Source organism: Vipera ursinii, assembly GCF_947247035.1.
Source record: "Vipera ursinii genome assembly, chromosome: 2".
NCBI classification, from domain to species: domain Eukaryota; kingdom Metazoa; phylum Chordata; class Lepidosauria; order Squamata; family Viperidae; genus Vipera; species Vipera ursinii.
In genome coordinates, this window is record NC_139513.1 from 120,401,441 (window position 1) to 120,421,701 (window position 20,261).

At 42.2% G+C, this 20,261-nt stretch overlaps 1 protein-coding gene across 2 annotated transcripts in view; it reads left to right on the forward strand.

The window, feature by feature from the left end:
- Positions 1-19,858, forward strand: part of CASKIN2 (CASK interacting protein 2) — a 122,325-nt gene extending 102,467 nt beyond the window's left edge. For both annotated transcript variants that reach the window (XM_083351355.1, XM_083351356.1), the window contains exons 13-20: positions 113-191; positions 1,792-1,874; positions 3,411-3,521; positions 3,743-3,844; positions 4,433-4,571; positions 11,349-13,490; positions 14,292-14,622; positions 16,557-19,858. In XM_083351355.1, coding sequence (XP_083207481.1) covers positions 113-191; positions 1,792-1,874; positions 3,411-3,521; positions 3,743-3,844; positions 4,433-4,571; positions 11,349-13,490; positions 14,292-14,622; positions 16,557-16,653 — 3,084 coding nt within the window. In that variant the 3' untranslated portion in view covers positions 16,654-19,858. The remainder of the gene's footprint in view (positions 1-112; positions 192-1,791; positions 1,875-3,410; positions 3,522-3,742; positions 3,845-4,432; positions 4,572-11,348; positions 13,491-14,291; positions 14,623-16,556) is intronic.
- Positions 19,859-20,261: the final 403 nt, after the last annotated feature.

Here is a 20,261-nt window from a genome sequence, read left to right on the forward strand (position 1 = left end):
GCACAGTTGCTTTTGCTGATGCTATATGCAAAATCTTTGAGTATGAGGGGAAAAAAATCCTATGTCTGGCATACTAATGACTGTGGGCTCTTCTTCACTCTCGTATTTGCAGCCACTTTTGCCTGGTGGGGAGGATCTGCAGCAACATGTCCTGAGTTCAAATTCTCACAATGGACAAACCATCTCCTTGGGTAAGTGGAGATGTTGTCATCTTGAGACAAGAGGAGTAGATGTCACAGAAGTGGAAAGGGGAAACAGAGCATCTTTCCTAATGGTAACAAATACAAGCTTTGCGTGAGGTGAACATTCAGCTAGGTTGCATGGCAGGGAGACTGTGCTATTAATTTGTTACCAGAATAACAGTTATTGGAAGTCTTTTAGTCCATCCCCCTGCTCAGGTAGGAACCCTATATCATTTCAGACAAGTGGTTGTCCAATCTCTTCTTAAAACTTCCAGTGTTGGAGCACCCACAACTTCGGGAGGCAGGTTGTTCCACTGATTAATTGTTCTAACAGTCAGGAAATTTCTCCTTAGTTCTAGGTTGCTTCTCTCCTTGACTAGTTTCCAGCCATTGCTTCTTGTTCTGCCTTCAGGTGCTTTGGAGAACATGTCTAAGACTTAGAGCAGGGCTCTTGCTATCTGCCTTGCAGTGTCAAATGCTGCTTTTATACAACAGCTTTTCCCAGCCAGATAGCAATAGCACTTAGACTTATATACTGCTTCACAGTGCTTTACAGCCCTCTATGAGCAGTTTACAGTCACCATGTTGCCCCCAACAATTTGGGCCCTCATTTTACTGACCTCGGAAGGATAGAAGGCTGACTCAACCTTGAGCCGGTCAGAATCGAACTCCTAAAGCAGGGGTGTCAAACTCAATTTCATTGAGGGCCACATCAGCATTGCGGTTGCCCTCAGGGGGCTGGGGGGGGTATGGCCAGGGTGGGCGTGGCCTACTGGGTGGGCGTGGCCAGCTCTACATCGTTCGCATCAAGGGTGCCTATGGGGCCTGGGCAGGAGTGGAACAGATCTGGGGGTCTCTGGCAGAAGGAGGGTCTCTGGGCCAGGGCCAAGGCAGCGGAGGCCGTTCCTCACTGTTTCCAGGATGGCTTCGTGGGCCACATGAAACCACTTCGCGGGCCGGATCCGGCCCCCGGGCCTTGTGTTTGACATGTCTGTCCTAAAGTGAGCAATGAGTTAGCCTGCAGTACCGCATTCTAACCACTGCGCCATCAGAGCTCTTGATAACCTCTGAATGAGTTGGATTACAACTCCCAGATTTCCCAGTGGCCATGTTGGCTGGAAACTATGACAGGAGAAGCTCAATACTTCTGAAAGGTATGGTGCAGAAGGCTGCTCCAAATGTCCATGAAAATTTATGCCTGAATGTCTTCGGTTTGAGCAATGAAAAATTGAAATTCAAGAGCACGTGAGAATTGACTTTAAAACAATACATTGTTTAAAATGAAACTGAATATACTGTTTGATTGTACTTTCCCCCCGCCCCCCGTCCCCCCAGAAGCTTCAGGTAGCTTTTGAGAAAAGATGGATTTTAAAATAAAAAAAAAATTACAGAACAGAAATGTAAATAAAGTACATTCCCTGTTGGTGAATTCCATGGGTGTAAATGCAGAAAGTGCCACCATGTCAGTGTAAGGATTTCCAATTCTCTTCCATGCCCTGTTCAAACAGAGAAATGTTATGTAGCAACGGGCCTTTTTGCATGACTATGTCCTGCATTGATTCTTCCAAGGCTCTGTTGTCTGCTCTGATTTTGCTTTGATTCTTTGCAGGGACACAAGTGCATCCGAATTTCTCCAACGACAGGATCTTCTCCCAGCAATATTTACGCCCAGAGCAGCTCCTGGAAGGGAAGGTATTGTAATTTCTTGGTTCAAAGAACAGACAACCCTTAGAAATGTTGATATCAGGTATTCCCCAAGATTCCTTAAAAATCACCTGGTGCCACTCTTGCCTGGAATTAGAAAACGGACAGAAGAATTGAAAGAATGCAGGGGAGTAATAGTGCAAAGTAGAGGAATAACAAATGCAGTGCTGGGGCTGCAAGACAAATATGAGTTTCATCTTTTCTGGAGTTGTGTTGGCAAAGAGGCATGCTGTATTAGTGGGTCTAGTTCAGGGGTAGGCAACCTCGGCTCTTTTATGACTCATGGACTTCAACTCCCAGAATTCCTGAGTCAGCTGACTCAGGAATTCTGGGAGTTGAAGTCCATGAGTCATAAAAGAGCCGAGGTTGCCTACCCCTGGTCTAGTTGGGCAAGAAACCTTTCCTGGCAAGGTCTCTTTTTGTGGTTTTGCTGTCAGAATAGAGAGTAGAATGCTAAAGACAGCAGATGTTTCTACGCCTACTATAAAGAGTTGCGCAAGGGCAGAGATCCCTCTTCCCAAGAAAATGTTGCTAATAATTATTATTTTGAGCGCAGAAGTAAACAAAAGAATTACATAATAAAATTAGATTCCCTCAGATCTTTGCAAGGAACCATATTATTAATAGCTGGAAATAAATCAGTAAATTTGAAACTATTAAATTGCACTTTCTGGACTCCGGTCTTGATTTGGAAAGTGCACTTGAAGACCCATTTGTGAGGACTTTCCAAAGAACAAGAATGAGTTCATATCTTTTCACTTTATCAAGAGAAATTGTATTACTTCCATTAAATAAGTGCAAGCCAAGCATGCCGATGAATGGCAAAGCTTCACATTAAGTCCAATCTGGCCCAAGTGCTGACAGTCTACTACAGACATGTCAAACACAAGGCCCGGGGGCCGGATGCGGCCCACGAAGTGGTTTCATGTGGCCCGCGAAGCCATCCTGGAAACAGTGAGGGAACGGCCCCCACTGCCTTGGCCCTGGCCCAGAGACCCTCCTTCTGCCAGAGACCCTCAGATCTGTCCCACTCTTGCCCAGGCACCCATAGGCACCCTTGATGTGAACGATGTGGAGCTGGCCACACCCACCCAGGCCATACACACTTTAGCCACGCCCACCCAGTAGGCCACGCCCACCCTGGCCACACCCACCCGGCCCCTTGAGGGCAACCGCAATGCTGATGCGGCCCTCAATGAAATTGAGTTTGACACCCCTGGTCTACTACTTTCGAATAGACGCCCCTACCCGGGGCTTAATGAGCGGCCCAACACTCAGAAAAAGTGGGGCTTAAATTACAGCAAAAACAGGCAACCTATTGTCCTCTTGCGTTTTCAACTACGTAAAACTCCTATGATCCTTATCCATTTGGTAAATTAGAGGTGGGTGACCTCTGCTTGGTTGTTCTTGTTTGTTTTAATACACACACTCAAGTGCACTATTAATATTTTGGTAAAATAACCAAAGGACAATAAGAATGTAGCGGTCTTTTCCAAAGGGGGCTTTTCTTTCTTTTCTTTGCAGGATGCCGCAGCCATTTACAACTGGCTATGCGAATTCCAGCTGGAGTGTTATACAGCCAACTTTCTGAATGCAGGTTATGACGTGCCAACAATCAGCCGCATGACTCCAGAGGTAAACAAAATAATTAAAATAATTAGAGGACCAGGCAAAGGTGGGAAAGTATCTTTGAGTTTCTCCACAAAATTATCACTCGGGATGTATAAGGACTTGCCCATTTTCCCTGAAGAGACATTGCAGGACAGACATTGCGTAGATGTTTTGCTCCCCATTGTAGACTGTATTAAATGCATTTCGTTGGTAGTAGATAACGTATCTACTATTCTTTGTTCTAGGATCTCACGGCAATTGGGGTAACCAAACCAGGCCACAGGAAGAAAATTTCGACAGAGATTGGACAGCTCAGCATTTCTGAATGGCTCCCAAATTATATTCCTGTGAGTAGGGCAACTACCGAGATCTACAAGAAGCCTTTGATCAGCTATATCCTATCTGAAAGCATACGCTTCCAGACCCCCCCAAAAGGCTATAGAGTGTCTGTGAGGCATATTTTAATCTAATAATTATTCAATGCCACCATATGTTTGACCATTTTCTACATAAAATGAGGTTGCATCTATTTCTATTCCCACTCCTTTCCCCAGAGTGCTGCATGCTTTTTGTGCAGATATCATAGAGTATTTGCAAATGTAAACCCAATAAGCTGCTCTCTACTTTACCAGGGCTATCATTTGCTCACTCTGATAAATTGATGATTTGAGTGAATGTTTTGATCTCTATATATAAAGTTGGTGGCATTTTGAAGACTGCCTTTTTTTTGACTTGTCCTACTTAGTTCTTAGCCAAGGTGCCTTCCAGTGAACATAAAAAATGGCAAGGGAATGCAGGCACTGTAACCCAAAACCTGATCTGACATATGTATCTTCTAGGATCCATTCAGTTTCCTAACCCTCCCAAGTTGCATAGAATTGGAGAGAAACCAAGATATTGCTAATGAAACTCAGAGCGATTGCACTATTTTCTAGGATGACTTGATGGAATGGTTGAGTGCTATTGGTCTACCGCAGTACCACAAAAAGTTGGTGAGCAACGGTTATGACTCCATCAACATTGTGACCGATCTGACTTGGGAGGATTTGCAGGAGATTGGCATCAACAAACTTGGTGAGAAGACATCATAAGCCAGAGACAAAACCACCGGGGCTTTGGGAACTTCTGGTTGTATGTACTAACAAGACTGTTCCTATAAGGATGGGGAAATTGGATCCGTAACATAATATTCACTGCACCTCAGCTTGATTGTGTTTCAGTGATTCATCTCTCAGAACTTTTTAACTGACTTGGAATGGAAAATCTAGCTTGTCTGTATCGTTGGTTATCCATTAGAAGAATATTATGGTGACTGTGGTATTTACAGGCAAGAATAAGAACATTAGAAAATGTATTAGCAATTATCAATAGCACTTAGACTTATATAACACTCCATAGTGCTTTACAGCACTCTCTGAACAGTTTACAAACGTCAGCATATTGCCCCCAACTATCTTGGTTCTCATTTTACTGACTTCGGAAGGATGGAAGGCTGAGTCAACCTTGAGCCGGTCAGGATCAAACTCCAGGCTGTGGGCAAAGCATTCTAACTGCACCAGGACTCCTAGCCTTTTGCCACTAACCTGGCATGATGGGAGTTGAAATCTAAAGTATCTTAATGGTGTCAGTTTACCTGCTTTTGGCCTAAGGTGAATCCAAGAAGGATAGCCTTAACTAGCTAATAACCAACTAAGAATAATGCAGCACCTCACAAAAGCTTTTACACTCCAAAGCCTATTTGATTTAAACTTACTCCTGAGATTCCATGGAATCCTAAGAAAAGTATTTCCTTATTCACATACAGTAGATTGACAGTTTGCCCAAATTTTGTTGGCTGATTCCAACAAAGATTCCACTCTGTGATATGTAGCCCTGAGAGAACATTGGACCTAGCCCGGGATGCAGTCTTCATTTTTGCACAGTGACAGACTCAGCAAAGCTTGCCAAGGATAGTCCCAAAAAGGAGACAGCCTCCTAGACTGTATCCACAGAGTTCTCTTCTGTGCACTGTGACTTGTTAGCTGAGAGATGGATGCAGCAAGAGCAGGAAACATTGCAAAAACTTTGTCAGGCACAATGGTTTCCTCACTTCTCATGGACAGTGGCTGTCTCTTTTTTTTTAACAGAGCAGAATCTTGTGGTACCTTAAGGAAAATATTTGGAGTAACAGGTTACATTGTTGGTTGTGGAACATTTTGCACCTACATGTACAGTACATCCTTCTTTTTGTCTGCAGTTATTACTGGAGAGAGAGGCTTTAATCTGCCCCCTTCTAGCAATGAAGGATTGTGGTTGGCTGCCATTATCCCAGCAACTCTGATTAAGAATCAGGAAACTTTCATTCCTATCACTGGGCCACATGGAGCAACTCTAAGGGATGGGATGGTGTAATTGGACATCAACAGTTGGAAGCATCGAAGCAAATTCCGCATCTTGATCAGCACCTCAGGCAGCAATTATTTTGTTCGTTAACTTAATTTCTTTAGCATTCTTCCTCCTGGAGGAGCTGAAGTAATTTGCAACAAAATAAACGTAGATATCATAACATCCCAATCCTTAAAATTGATCAATACCAAAAAATTTAATTTCACCTGATCGGTACAGAGCATCAATTGTGAAGGACGTGGACACGGACCAGCACAAAAATGCTTAGATGTTTATTCCCTCAGGAACTGATTATCACGCATATAGGAAAGCTTCCTGCCCGTTCTTTCTTCTGACAGAATAGCCATGTTTCATTTTTTTTCTGCCTTGGTCTGCGAAACTCCCTTTGCCCACTTCACAGAAAGCCCAGTTCGAGGCAGCGCTCAGAACTGTTGCATCTAGATCAGTGTTTCTTAAACTTTCTTCTGTCAGGATCCCTTCCCACTTTTAAAAATGATGGAGGACCACAAAAGAGTTTTTGTTTGTACGGATCATATTCATTGATATTTACCATATTAAAAATTAAAATCGATGCATTCACTTTCACTAACGTTTGCTTGATGAGATTTTAATATTAAATTAATTTTCAACATAGGCTGGCAAATAATTTTGACTTCATGGACCTTTGAGAGGGGCTTGGGTGGCTCCAAAGTTCTTAGGACTACACTTTAAGAAAAACACTGATCTAAACCATCCTTTTAACAAGAACAGGATGCAGTACCTCCATGAAACACGATAAAATAGCATTTAACCGTTCCTGCAAATGCTTCTTCCACGCCTTCTGTCATGGCCTGATTTGATGAGTTAGGCAGCTCAGCCACCCCATCAAACTTGACTGGCTCCTTACCAAAACCATGTTTTGCAACGAGGAAGGAAAAAGAATAGGGTGGAAAGCTTGGCCCTTTCTTTGGAGGCAGGAATTAGCGTAATTTTTGGCACTGCACCAAATTCCCAGAGTAATTGAATCCTGTTTTCAATGAAGGCAGCCTTGCTTGTCCGTGAGTATAAGCATAACCTAAATATGCCAACTGGCCTCATCCCCAAACAGCCAAACGTATACGTAATTGGGTGTACATGACAAATAGCTATTGATGAGACCCCCTTTAAAAAGAAATGACCCACTTCTGACCCACTTAAAACAGTTGCTCCAGTTTCCCCCTTCCCACTGCTTCACTCAGCTTCCCCCACTGGCATATATTGCTAAGCACATTGATTTGTGCTTCTTAGATTGTAAGCCGCCCTGAGTCTTCGGAGAAGGGGGGGATATAAATAGGATTAAAAAAAAATTAAAATAAAAAAAATATATACAGAATGTCAAGAACTGCAGCCCCATTCTCTAGTCATGAATGAAAAACAAAAACGCCATAGCTCTTCTCACATAACATGCTTAACCAGGTTAGAGGAGTAGGAAAAATGGCTTAGTTTACTTTGTCAGTTAATCGTAGAGATTTAATTCCATTAAGCTAACTCCTTCTAGTCAGAGGTACTGTATTGCCTGAATAATTGTTGAAATCCCTACAAAATAGGGCCTCTCTAGACATTCTGTTTCTATGGCTGTTCTGGTTGTCACGTGCCCATCGTTGCCCTGAGGCAAAGAACGAAACGAAATAGATAGCCACACACAAATTGTTTTTCCCACTCTGGCAAAAGAATATTATTACTGTTATTGTTTTTAATTGTTATTAAAAAAAGAGGGGAAGGGAGACAAACGCAGGAGGACCGAAGTGATGAAAGGCAATGTAGAGTTATTGTAGTGATTGAGGTGGCATATAAATTGATAAATAAATGCTAACCCATTCATTCCGAGTTGTATGCGGCTGGTATTCAGCAATGAATGAATGAGCAGTGGAGGTGATTGCTGGATCATTTGTGTTTTGTGTAAATGCACTTAATATCCTTGAGGCGCTATAGAAAAGACCCTTTAAACAAATGATGCAGAAAAAGGGGTCTTATTTTACCGGCTGCTCAGCTGAAATGGCTTCTTCCAGGCTGCTCTGCCTTGCGCTCGTTTCGCCGGGACCTGAAAACCTGGCTTTTCGATCTATCTGGCCTGGACTGAGGGGGTTTTTAGTTTTAAGTTTTAAGTTTTATTGTTGAGCTATTATTAATTTAATTCTTTTTAATTCTATTTTTATCTTAATTTATATTGTCTTTTAAATATTGCCCTGTAAACCGCCCTGAGTCCTTCGGGAATAGGGCGGTATAGAAAACTAATTAAGTAAAATAAATAAATAAATAAATAAATAAATAAATAAATAAATAAATAAATAAATAAATAAATAAATAAATAATACAGAGGTCCTTTTGGACTCCAGAAAAGAAGAGCCTTGAGCCTAATGAATGCTGCAGAGAGCTTACTAAGCTTTCAGGCCACAAGAGGGGGTTATATATTGAACAGTAAAGTCTCTTAGGATTCAGTGCATTAACTGCACAGCCAGTTATTAATTTTGGTTGCTCATAAAAAACTAAACAGCGCTGAACCAGGAAATCCCAAGATTGTAGGCTACAAGAAACTGAACGTTGCAGAAAAAAGCAGTGGGAAACAAATTCCACATTGCTAAAAAAAGCTACATTGACTTATTAATTATATCACCAGGAGCTGAGCTAAGCTTGAAGGTGATTTTACCTTTAATTCAATATTGATTGATTCTGTGCTATGAAGTTAGCATCACCTCTTAGCAACCAGATAGATTTTCTCCAGGATTAATTCAATAACCAGAAGCATAAAAGATCCTGAACTCATTATAAGTTTATTATGTTCATATGATCATTAGTAACAGACACATAACAATATATGTATGACAAACATGCAGCTAATAGCTATACTTGCAAGAAAAAAACAAAGAAGTTTAAAATTAAACTCTAATCGCAGATGGCATAATGTAGGAACAAAAACTTTGGCTTTACTTGGTAGATTTGCTCTTACAGCTGCTAAAGGGCAGTTTATTTAAAATGCAATCTCTGTGCCTGAAAGATCCTTTAAAATAAATCTTAGTCAAGTATAAGGATCTGTATGAAAGGGGTAGTGTAGAAGGATGTGGCATATAAATTCAACTTCGATTTGAACTATAGGCAAATGTTTAGAAAGTAGAAGATTTTTTTTGTACCTATTTGATATGAACATTGAAAACAGCATATTGAACTGCCAATTGTGAAAGCTTGCTGATACTTTAAATTTGCTATGATAATAAAATGTTGATATAATATTTATCATGGTCCCTGCACAGGGCGATCTAGAAACCTATATCTTGTTGAAGCTCCATGTCCCAAATTTACTGTTTATTTATTTTCATCCTCATAGCCCAGCAAATCTGTGAATACAGGGGTAAATCTTAATATTTAAGCCTATATTTAGAATTCTTTACAAGCCAATTTTCTACCAGACTTAAAATGCTAAAATCTGTTGGAGTGCACCTGGGCATTGCAATAACAAGCATAAACATTCAGACTGAAATACTTTCAGAGCTTCTGCTTCTTTAGAGATGTATTATTTATGCCCTGATGAAAGACAAAGCCTAATTCATGTTTCATTTATCTGTAAAGCTGCTGGAGCACAAAAGCTATCTCTAAGGACTACTGTTGACTTTCTTTGGGGCTACTTGTTCAGCATACTTTACATGGAAACAGAACAATGGAAGACTCAGAACTTACATCATTTTCCAAGTTCTAGCACATTCCCATCAAATGGCCATCAATGTTTTTGTTCCCAAATTTTCCTTGACTCTTTTAAAATTTGAAGGTCAGCTATTCTCCTACACAATGGGCTAATTGCCCTTCGTGTTCCCAAATTCAATAATGATTTAATTTAATGATGACCATTGTCAGTATACATTTTAGTGTAGACAAATCCACAGCCAACTTAGGGAGATGAGATGTTCTGGGTTAGAGAAATTTGTACAGCCAACAGATTTATATAAAAATTAAATAGGAGCAAAGAGACAACATGCACCAGAAGTTGATCTACATGAGTACAAATAGCTACAGGTACAGGCTTCAACTATTCTTGATTGATCACCTGCCATCAAGTTGTTTTATACTTCTAGTGACCACTTAGATAGATTGCAACAGTTCCAGGCAATAAAGTCTTTTTCTGATTGCAACTGTGAAATAAGCTTAGATATTTCTGAGGGTAGAATTGGCCAATTCTGGTAAGAGGCCTACCTGGGTTCAGTTAGGGTCATACTTTCACAAACGTCATTAAAGATGGAACCATAATATTTCTCTGAAACATTTGCTAAAATCCCTATCAATTCTGGGTCCTTTGAACTCCAGTCTCTTCCAATCAAATGCTTAAAAACTGTGCAATTTCTCAACTTAAAAGTTATAGTTGCGGGCTAGGAATTCTTTCTCAGAATTAAAACTTTGGATACTTACTAATTAAAAGTTTGGATAGTATTTCCCATTCAAGAAGCAAAATTGGGAACTGCTTTCAATATTATCTTGACAACACAGCAAGCAGGACTTACATCAGAATCTGGAATTGCTCGAAATCATTTTCAGTTAATCTGCTTGATATTATTGTTAACTGAAGATGGAGCCACTGCTCTGAGCTGAGCAGTTTTAAAGTTGCTTTCCACATTATCAAAAAACCACCTTGCCTTTACAAAATCTATCTGTGCTACTGTTAACCTTAAATTACGTGCATTATAATTGACAGGTTGAAAGTCCAAGATTAGAAGCTGATAATCATTCCTTATTGAATTAAACAAGGAGCACGAGGCTATCCTATAATCAGTGACATTGGTTTCTTGCCTAGGATGGGAAGTGTCTTCCCCAATGTCCGCCCTAAGATGTAGACCAGACTAAGACCCTCTCCCATTTAAAGTTTTTATTAGAACAGCACAGAATCTTGAAGTCTGGTTGTGCTTCCCTTCCTCCTCATTTTATCTTCAAGTGAATTGGGGAGCGGGACACCTGAGGTGTTTTTGTAAACCACTTGCTTGGTCTGGGCTCAAGTCTTGTTTATTTGATCATTTCCTTGGCAATGGACCTTCCTTCTGTCCTTTCAAGGCCATCCTCTATTCTTACTACATCCAACTACATCACCCTCCGCTAGCCCCTTCATCAGCCTCAGGTCTAATGTATTTGCGGTTTGGGAATGAGTCGTGTGACTTCCATTTCTTCCTCTTCCTTAGTCTGGGATGATGGGGTAGGTTGAGCCTTAGTGACTGGTTGAAAGCTACCAAACGCTCATGTCTGAGTGACAGTGCTCTAATCATTATACACACTGGTCTTAACGAAGGTGGTGCTGTACCTAATATTCACCTGTTCATCTGCTCTTTGTGATAAGGTTTGTTTATGTACGAAATTACGTAGGACCTAAATTAATAAACGGCCCACAAGTCTGGCCTCAAGTAGGGAACTGGGAAATTGAAAGAAAAGGGTCCCAGACAATTGCTGAGTTTGTTTTTCTTGTGTGACATGCAGGCCACCAAAAGAAGATCATGCTGGCTGTCAAGAGATTGACTGATCTTTGTAAAAGTCAGAGCCAGGCTGAAGTCAACACTCTTAGGCGCAAGATCCCTGGTACCTTGGAAATAGTCACCATTGAGACCGTGGAGAATGGGGAGTGCCATTCTCCTCTCACCCCCAAAATGACCACTTTTCAGGACAGTGAGCTGAGCCACGAGCTCCAGACAGCCATGTCCAACAGCTGCCAAGAGACATTGACCATCAAGAGTACCCAAGGCATGTCACGGAGCCAAGAGAGCATTGGTGCACGTTCTAGAGGATCAGGACATTCCCAGGAGAACATGCTGTCCCAAAGCACATCCTCTAGCCATTCTCAGGAGAGTTTGGGTAGTGGCGAAGGGAGCAGTGGGAGCAGTGGAGGGCATTCTTTCACCCAGCCCCATCCTGCGGAGAACTCTGCCAGTACCCAGGGTCGACCCAGCCCAGACCATTGTGGGAAATTCATTCCATTGCTCAATGGACCAGATGGAACCAGTGGCTATTCTAGCAATTGTGTGGGAAGTCCCCTAAAGGAGAGAAATCTGCCCGAGGGAATGGATCACTACCAGAGACCAAGTGCTTCACCAGAGCCATCAAGCCCCCTCCCAGTCCCCTCCCCCTGCACATTGCCCCATGCTGCCAGCAAAGGGACAGCCCCATATGTCTTCATGTATCCCCACATATCACTGAAGGCCCAGTCAGCTCCTCTACCTTCCATGCCTGAACAGGCCAAGGCATCTACCCATTTGTCTGTTCAGAGGACCACCTTCCAGTCAACTGCCCAGAAAGCTTTCTCCTACCTTCATTCCCACTGCAGCCCTACAGAGCCACCTCAGGTGCCCCCAAAGCCTAGGCTTGAACAGCAAAACGGTGAAGGTTTTAAGCACAAGAAACGCTCACAAAGCTTGAACCGCTATGCTTTGTCTGATGGGGAACCTGATGAAGAAGAGCCAGCCAGTAGCTCAGTGGGCTCTTACGCTACACTAACCAGGCGACCTGGGCGCAGTCAGGTGTCACGGACACAACCACCTTCAGAAGCTAAAGTCTTGCGCAGTCAGTCTTTTGCTATCCGTGCCCGGAAAAAAGGCCCTCCACCTCCACCTCCTAAACGCCTCAGTTCAGTCTCCAGCCCTTCAGCAGTCGATGCAGAGTTTGAACAAGGGCAACAGATACAGAATGGATCCTTGGTCTCCAAGGACGAAGGGGATAATACTAATGATAGAGCTTGCCTGGGGAAAAACACAGCTGCTAAGCTTAATAGGCCAATCTATGATGGGAGCCCAGCCCAGCCTCTTCAGTCTTCCCAGATCCCCAACTGTGGTCAGGAAGGTGCCAAGAAAGGTGGCCTACACAATTCAGTTCAGGGAGGCCTTGGTAACACTAATACCTTAAATGGTAGAAGTCAAGTCTTGGAAGGCAACGCTCCCAGGAGACGAACATTCAGTGAATCAGCAGTTACCATGACAGAGGCTTTGCAGTGTAACCATGAAGATATCCGATCAGACACTGAGGAAGATGGTCCAGCTGAGAAGGATGACTGTGCCAAATCCCCTTGTTCTTCCCAAAACAGCTCCAGTGAGTGCATCCCCTTCGCAGAAGAAGGCAACCTAACCATCAAACAGCGACCAAAGCCTTTGGGGCAGCTCAAAACAGAGGCCCCGGCTCCAGACTCAGACTCCACTCCTGCTCAGACCAATGGGAAAGAGTCTCCAGAGGCTTCCGCAAAAGAAGCCCCAGTCTTGGAATTCAACCTCACAGAATCCGACACGGTCAAGAGGCGGCCCCGGTGCAAAGAGAGGGAACCTCTCCAAAATGTCCTGAAGGCCTTTGGCACGGCCACTCCAAGCCCTGGCATGACCACCGCCCCACAGTACGCCCAGGCCCAGACAGTCAGCATCAGTGGGCCTTCGCTGCACATGATGGAACCGCTCCCTACCACAGGCCCGTTGGAGGATGACAACATGGCATTCCAAATAGTTGAGATAGAGAAAAGCATCCTGTCCCTAGAGAAGGGGATTAGCAAGCTTCCTGTCCCTTTGAAACCAGCCGGTCCAGGGCCACCGCACAGTGAGAGGCCTGGAGGGTCAGCCCAGCTAAGAATACCAGCCATGGCAACAGGTAGGTTGTAGGTTTTGCTGCTGGATTGGGAAAGTTGGCAATAACTTCCAGAGCTACTGCCAAGATTACTACTAAAAATTTTTAATATGACAGATGGGGAAATTATTACTGTACTGTTACTGTACTAGTATTCTTAATAGTAAACACTATTAACTTTACTTAGAAACGTACTTAAATACATATAGGTAAAGGTAAAGGTTCCCCCACACATGCGGGCTAGTCGTTTCTGACTCTAGGGGCCGGTGCTCATCTCCGTTTCAAAGCCGAAGAGCCAGCGCTTGTCCGAGGACGTCTCCGTGGTCATGTGGCCGGCATGACTAGACGCCAAAGGCGCACGGAACGCTGTTACCTTCCCACCGTAGTGGTCCCTATTTTTCTACTTGCATTTTGACGTGCTTTCGAACTGCTAGGTTGGCAGAAGCTTGGACGAGTAACAGGCGCTCACTCTGTTACGCGGCACTCAGGATTTGACCCGCCAAACTGCCAATCTTCTGATTGACAAGCTCAGCGTCCTAACCCACTAAAAGTAATCTAAATCAGATAGTTTTTGTCCTGATCTGACCTACTTCTTTATAGAAGCTACACCTGATCTAGAGAGAGAGGGTGACCCTTCAATTTGAAAAAGGGATTTGGCTTAGTGAGATATGGGGACCTAGCTCCTCTTTGCTCTTTCTGTGATAATATGTTCACCTGTCATCCCTGCACCTTATTGCCTAAACTCTCTGGGATACTCTGAAGTCTCTTCGGCATCAGACAGGACACTAAGCACTAGCTTTTTTCTTTTTCTTTTTTCTATTTCAGACATGACAACCATGCCAACGTCCATCGCTTCTACCAAGCTGGTATTTTCAGGACCCAAAACCATCTATCAGCAAGTCTTGCCAAACTCTCATCACACAAGTCTCTCCAGAGCAACCCCTGAGACAGTGTCGGAAGTGTCCGGTCCCTATCCCATGAAACTGGGTCTCAGCAATAAGCCTTCTTTAAATTTTGGGGTGCCCCTTCCACCAAGAACCTCAAGCATGTGCCCAGATATAACACAGACTCAGCAGCGTCTGGAACAAACCAGTTCATCTTTGGCATCTACACTTGAGGCTGCCGAAAAGGAGATCCTTGCGGAGGAAGCAGACAGGTGAGTAGAAGGCATTGAAGGAGACATCTTCAAATTCCACTGGGATAGATATGCAGATACAGGATACAGCTGCTCCATTTACTTAAAAAAAAGCACTTATGCGCAGACATCATGGTCTGATTCGTTAGGACCAAATGAGTTCAGATTTTTTTTTTCAAGTTCAGCTGTAGGTTTGTGTGAAATTACATACACGACATTTTGTCTGTGATGGCTCTTCCATTTCTCCCAAGCTATGGTGCTTCCATCAGATTTCTCTTGCCCCACTGCTACCACGTAGCATTAGCAACGTAAAAGGGCCACAGAGCCTTCTCAATAGGAACAAGCTGTGTGGACCACTTCTTCAAAGCCACACATTTTTGCACTCTGTTGTAATTGTGATACCCCCTTGCCTATTCTTGCTCAGACTTCAAAGCAAGGAAAACCTATGCCAGGGGTAGGCAACCTCGGCTCTTTTATGACTCATGGACTTCAACTCCCAGAATTCCTGAGTCAGCTGACTCAGGAATTCTGGGAGTTGAAGTCCATGAGTCATAAAAGAGCTGAGGTTGCCTACCCCTGACCTATGCAGTAGCTAGGGATATATGGGTGCAAGAGAGACCAAGCCTGCAAGTAGTTGCCAAAAAGGCAGCTGGTTATGTTCCTCTTTGCCAGCCTCTGTTATTGATGGCTAGCATTAATCTTTATTGACAAAATTTCCAAAGTCACCTTCAGGCCAGTCTTATTGCCATCATCATCTTCAGAATTTAAATGCCTAGATCAGAATGACAGCCCTAGAAAAAGGGTGTAGTCCCGCTTATGTAAAGATGCAGCTAATAAAATGGCCTTTTAGTAACCACAAATCTTCATTATCTACTTCCAGAGAAAGCAGAGTTTTGGAAGCAATTCCTGTATCTGTTTTAAAAAGGGAAATATAGCTTCTATTACAGGAAGAACCACCAGCATTTTCTTTCCTTTGTCAGGATTTAGCTTTTTAGCCATATTTAACCACCAAGACTACCTACCCATCATTTGAAAAGATAAAAGTGTGTGTGTGTGTGTGTGTGTGAGAGAGAGAGAGAGAGAGACAGACAGACAGACAGACAGAGATAGAGGTAGGAAGACAGAGACAGACTGACAGAGAGATGCAACTTGCCTTACCTGTATGTACCTAAGGAGGTATTGTGCTGGAGCCAACCCTGTTAGCTGATGTAACTCATTAATGAGTACATCAGTAATGTACTCATTACTTTTACTGCTTCTTGTGGTTTAATTGTTTTTATAATTTTTCATTTTTTTCATAAACTATCTTGTAAGCTATCTGGGGAAAAGGGTAAGCTGCAAATATAAATTATTCAAGTGCATGATGAGCTTTGTTCTTCAAAATAAAAGTTGCCTTTTTTGACACATTTAAAAAAATCTTTCCATATGTGGACATATTTTATAATATATTTGAAGATGTGATTTAAGTTAAATATCCAACATATTCAGCTCTGCATCTTTTTCCTATTTTCTTCTTTCAGACAAACAAACATTCCTTCTCTGTACTGAGTACATATTATCCAAAGCTTGTCCATGATAGCTGAACAAGATAGAAAATCCTAGGAATAAAAACTCCCAATATCACTAAATTAAATAATAATTGGCAGCCCCTTTCTAAAGTCAGATACATCTCTATTCTCTCACCCTCTGATGGAAGAATTGATCTAGGTGTTGTTAATCTGAAAAATGTACAGAAATTTAACAGCACCTTAAAGAATGAAACAGCTATAAAATACAATCTATTGTATGAAAGCAGTCTGTTTTGGGGAAGACATTTCCATGACAAGGATAAGCAATTGTATCTAAAGTGTGTGAGTGACATGGTCTTAAGTTGCCACAAAAGGGATAGATCCACCCAACCTGTCTATTTTGCTTGACTTCTGCATTCATTTGGTATTTCTCTTCTTTTTCTGCAGTTGCTATGGGACAACACACTCAGCCAAGAACATTCTTGAAGACATCAGCAACATGTTCAACGACCTAGCTGAACAGCTGGATGCCATGTTGGACTGAGCACCAGTTTCTCTGCATGCATTTATAGGTTCACGCTTCTAACCTTATATAGGTGGATAACCTCTAAGATGAGTCTCACAAGTACTTCTAGTTTCTCCTTCCTGCACTTTAGCATCTTGCTTACTCAACATGTTTTGCTGGATAGAGGCTCCCAGATCTTCACCTCCAGCTGGAAACCACCCTAAATAGCTATTTATGCTCTGGTGCTTCCTACAACTTTGACACAAGATGAAGCAAGCACTCCAATGCAGATTGACTTGGTTTCTACTTATACACTAGAGCAACTGTACGGCCTTATGAACTGATGGTGCACACCATACCGCGGTTGCAAAGGGGCAGAAGTATCTCTACTCAGGCTAACTATAGAATAAGATGATCAGTGTCACTGTGAGCTTCTCCTCAAAAGATCTCCACAGAGAGCTACATTTCTTCTCAAGACTAACTCATTCTTCGTTCCTGGATTTTGTCATTTCACTAGTAGCAGCACTGTCAATTTCTTCAGATATAGTGATCCATCACACTGGTTAGTTGTTGGCCGCTTGCAGAACAAGGCAAATCCTTGAGGCCTTTTTAGCATATCAATACAGAAAACCCTATATAACCAGTGAGCTTAAATTTCCATCCCTTCCTGTTTGAAAAGTACATGCTTGTGGTTCACCAAAAAAATTGCACACAACATTTCAAAACAAGGCTTTGGGAGGAACTGAAAGCTACCTGACCTCTTCCAAATTCTTTGGACTTATGCAATGCACAGGACCGAAAGACCAGAGAGCAGAGAAGAGATTTGTTTTCCATTTCCCCCCCACACTTTCAGTAGACTCTAGTTTAGCAAACTCCCTAGGGCAATCCTGGCTCAGGAATTCTGGGAATTGAAGTCCAAGAGTCATAAAAGAGCCAAGGTTGCCTACCCCTGCCCTAGGGCAAGGGTCCCCAGCCCCCAGTCCACAGACAGGCACCAGTTCGTGGCATGCCAGCAAATAAGCGAAGCCCCGTCAGTGGTATGCAGGCATATCCTCCATGGAACCGGTCCCTGGTGCCCAAAAGGTTGGGGCTGCTGCCTAGGGATAATGATTATAAAAATATGCTAATATGCCAACTGCGTTTCTGTTGTAGCCATATTGTGACTTTTTTCACTTAAGAGATCTTTGCAGGGAACAAAACACTTTTGACAGCTAATTAGAACGCTTCCCTTTTTAGGAAATGAAAAATGGCAGAATTTGGGCTCCAGATGTGTGCAAAACTGCCCCTCTTAGTCCTTTCCCCAGCTCAAAGAGTGCCTACAAGCTTATCATTAAACCCACGGAACAAGAATCTAGAGGACAAGAGCCAAGCTATGGCTTGTTACCCTATTTCACGTCAGAGACGATGATCTTCTTTGAAGTGGGATAAGGGAGAAGTTGCACACAAATTCTGTTTATAAGCTAGAAATAGACTATAGCCAAGATTTTATTTTAATTATGCCTGAAACTATATGATAGTGCCCTTCTCCCTTTGAAGGTTTCTCCTGTTTGAAGGGTTTTTACCAGGAGGGTAATGGCTCCCTTCATTGCTAGGACGCCCTCTGCTGGTGGAACCCAGAAAGCACAACTCTTTCTTTTTTCAGTGATGAATCATGTAAATACAAGTGCTGATTTCTTCGAAAGAAGAAGGGGGAGGGTAAATAGTAAATAGGACTGGCAAGATAAAGGAGCTTTTTAGCAGTGTTTTTGCCCTAGGTCTAGTTTCTCTTCTTGTTTGACTCTTTTTATCCAGTGTCAAGTAGATTAGTCACCCTTCGGTCGATGACTAGGGCTATAAGAATAATAGCTGCAACCAGTGGCACTTTTCAAAAAGGGTTCCTATAAAACTTTTTTCTAAATAGATTATACATTTCACACTTTACGGACAGGCAGAGCTCATTTTCCCCACTGTTGATAAAACTGTAAAAAAAATTAAAGATATGTATATATTTTTAAAATGTGGGTCTGTTATATATTTACTAATCAAAGGTCTGTTGTATTTTATGATCTGGGTGGAACCACGTTACTGTCTGAGCCACTAAGAGGCAGTAAAATGCTATTCTTTCTCCTTATCGCTAAGAAGAGAATCCAGTCTGTTTGGTTTTTATTTGCTCTTTCAAAGAATGCTTATTTTTAAAGAACTAGTAGTTTATTTTAAATATATTGTATGCTGTGTAAATTATGTATGGATGCAGCTGAGTCTAACCAGCCCTGAGGAAGGAAATGATGGGGAAATTGCTTCATGAGAACATCTGACCGTTTTTTAAAAAAGTTTAAATCTTGTTTAATGTTAATCATGGCTTATTGTTTTCCACTAACACACCTTACAATTTGATGGTATTAAATAGTGGAAATAATTTTCCTTTTAATGGCCTTGCCTGGCTAGTTGAGTCTCCTTTTTGCTTTCAGATGAATTGACTGTGTGAATATATTATTAGATTTAGCAGATAGAGCTTAAGGAACTCTTGTTTTCTTTGGAGACCATAAACCATGAGTGCTAACTATACAGTTCAGGTACATACAGTGTAAATATACAAATTCTCAGGACTCAATGTGTAAAAATTTCAAAAGGAGCTGCCACAAGAGAAGAAATGGGCCTTCCTAACAGACTTGAAGGGATCTTGGAGGTCTTCTAGCCCAACCCCCTGCTCAAGCAGGAGGCCCTATATCATTTCAGACAAAGGTTGTCCAATCTCTTCTTAAAAGCCTCCAGTGATGGAGCACCCAGGATTTCTGAAGGAAAGCTGTTCCACTGGTCTATTGTTCTGTCAGGAAATTTCTCCTTAGTTCTAGGTTGCTTCTCTCCGTGATTAGTTTCCCATCCATTGCTGCTTCTTGTCTTGCTTTCTGGTGGTTTGGAAAATAGGTTGACCCCCTCTTCTTTGTGGCAGCCCTTTGGATATTAGAACATTGCTCTCATGTCACCCTAGTCCTTCTCTTCACTAGCCTAGACAAACCCAACTCCTGCAACCGTTCTTCATGTGTTTTAGCCTTCAGCCCCTGCAATCACCTTTGTCACTCTTTTTCTGCATTCTTTTCAGAGTCACTATATCTTTTTTATAATATGGCAACCAAAACTGGATGCAGTGTTCTAAGTGTGGTATTACCAAGGCTTAATAATTTTAAAGAAATTCATGCAAGTGGTAAAAGGCTGGAACATCACATCAGACGTCACGAGTCCACAGCTAATAAAGGGAATTGTTTTATTTGCCACTTTGTGAGGTCTTTTCACTCCAAGTATCATTAATAAGGTTATTTTGATTTGAAAGCCTGTTGGTGGGAGGAGGAGAACACAAACCTAGCCAGTTGTCATTTAGCCACTCAGTCACAAGTAAGTCAAACCTTCCAAAGAACCAACTTTGCAAACATATAGGTCTCTGAAAGTAAGTTCCCTGAAAGCCAATGGGACGTCTTAGATTATTGTGTATTCAGTTGCAATCACTAAGTCTCTGGTTCATGTCTTACTTTATCTGGGAACTAATTAAGAGGCATTTGTTTCTTTCAATTTTCTCATCTGCAACATACTTTGCAGGGCTATGTTATATTAAAGAGCGTACTTGAAGAGGTTATTAAGGCAAATACCAAGCCTCAGAAAGCTGCTTTCTCCAC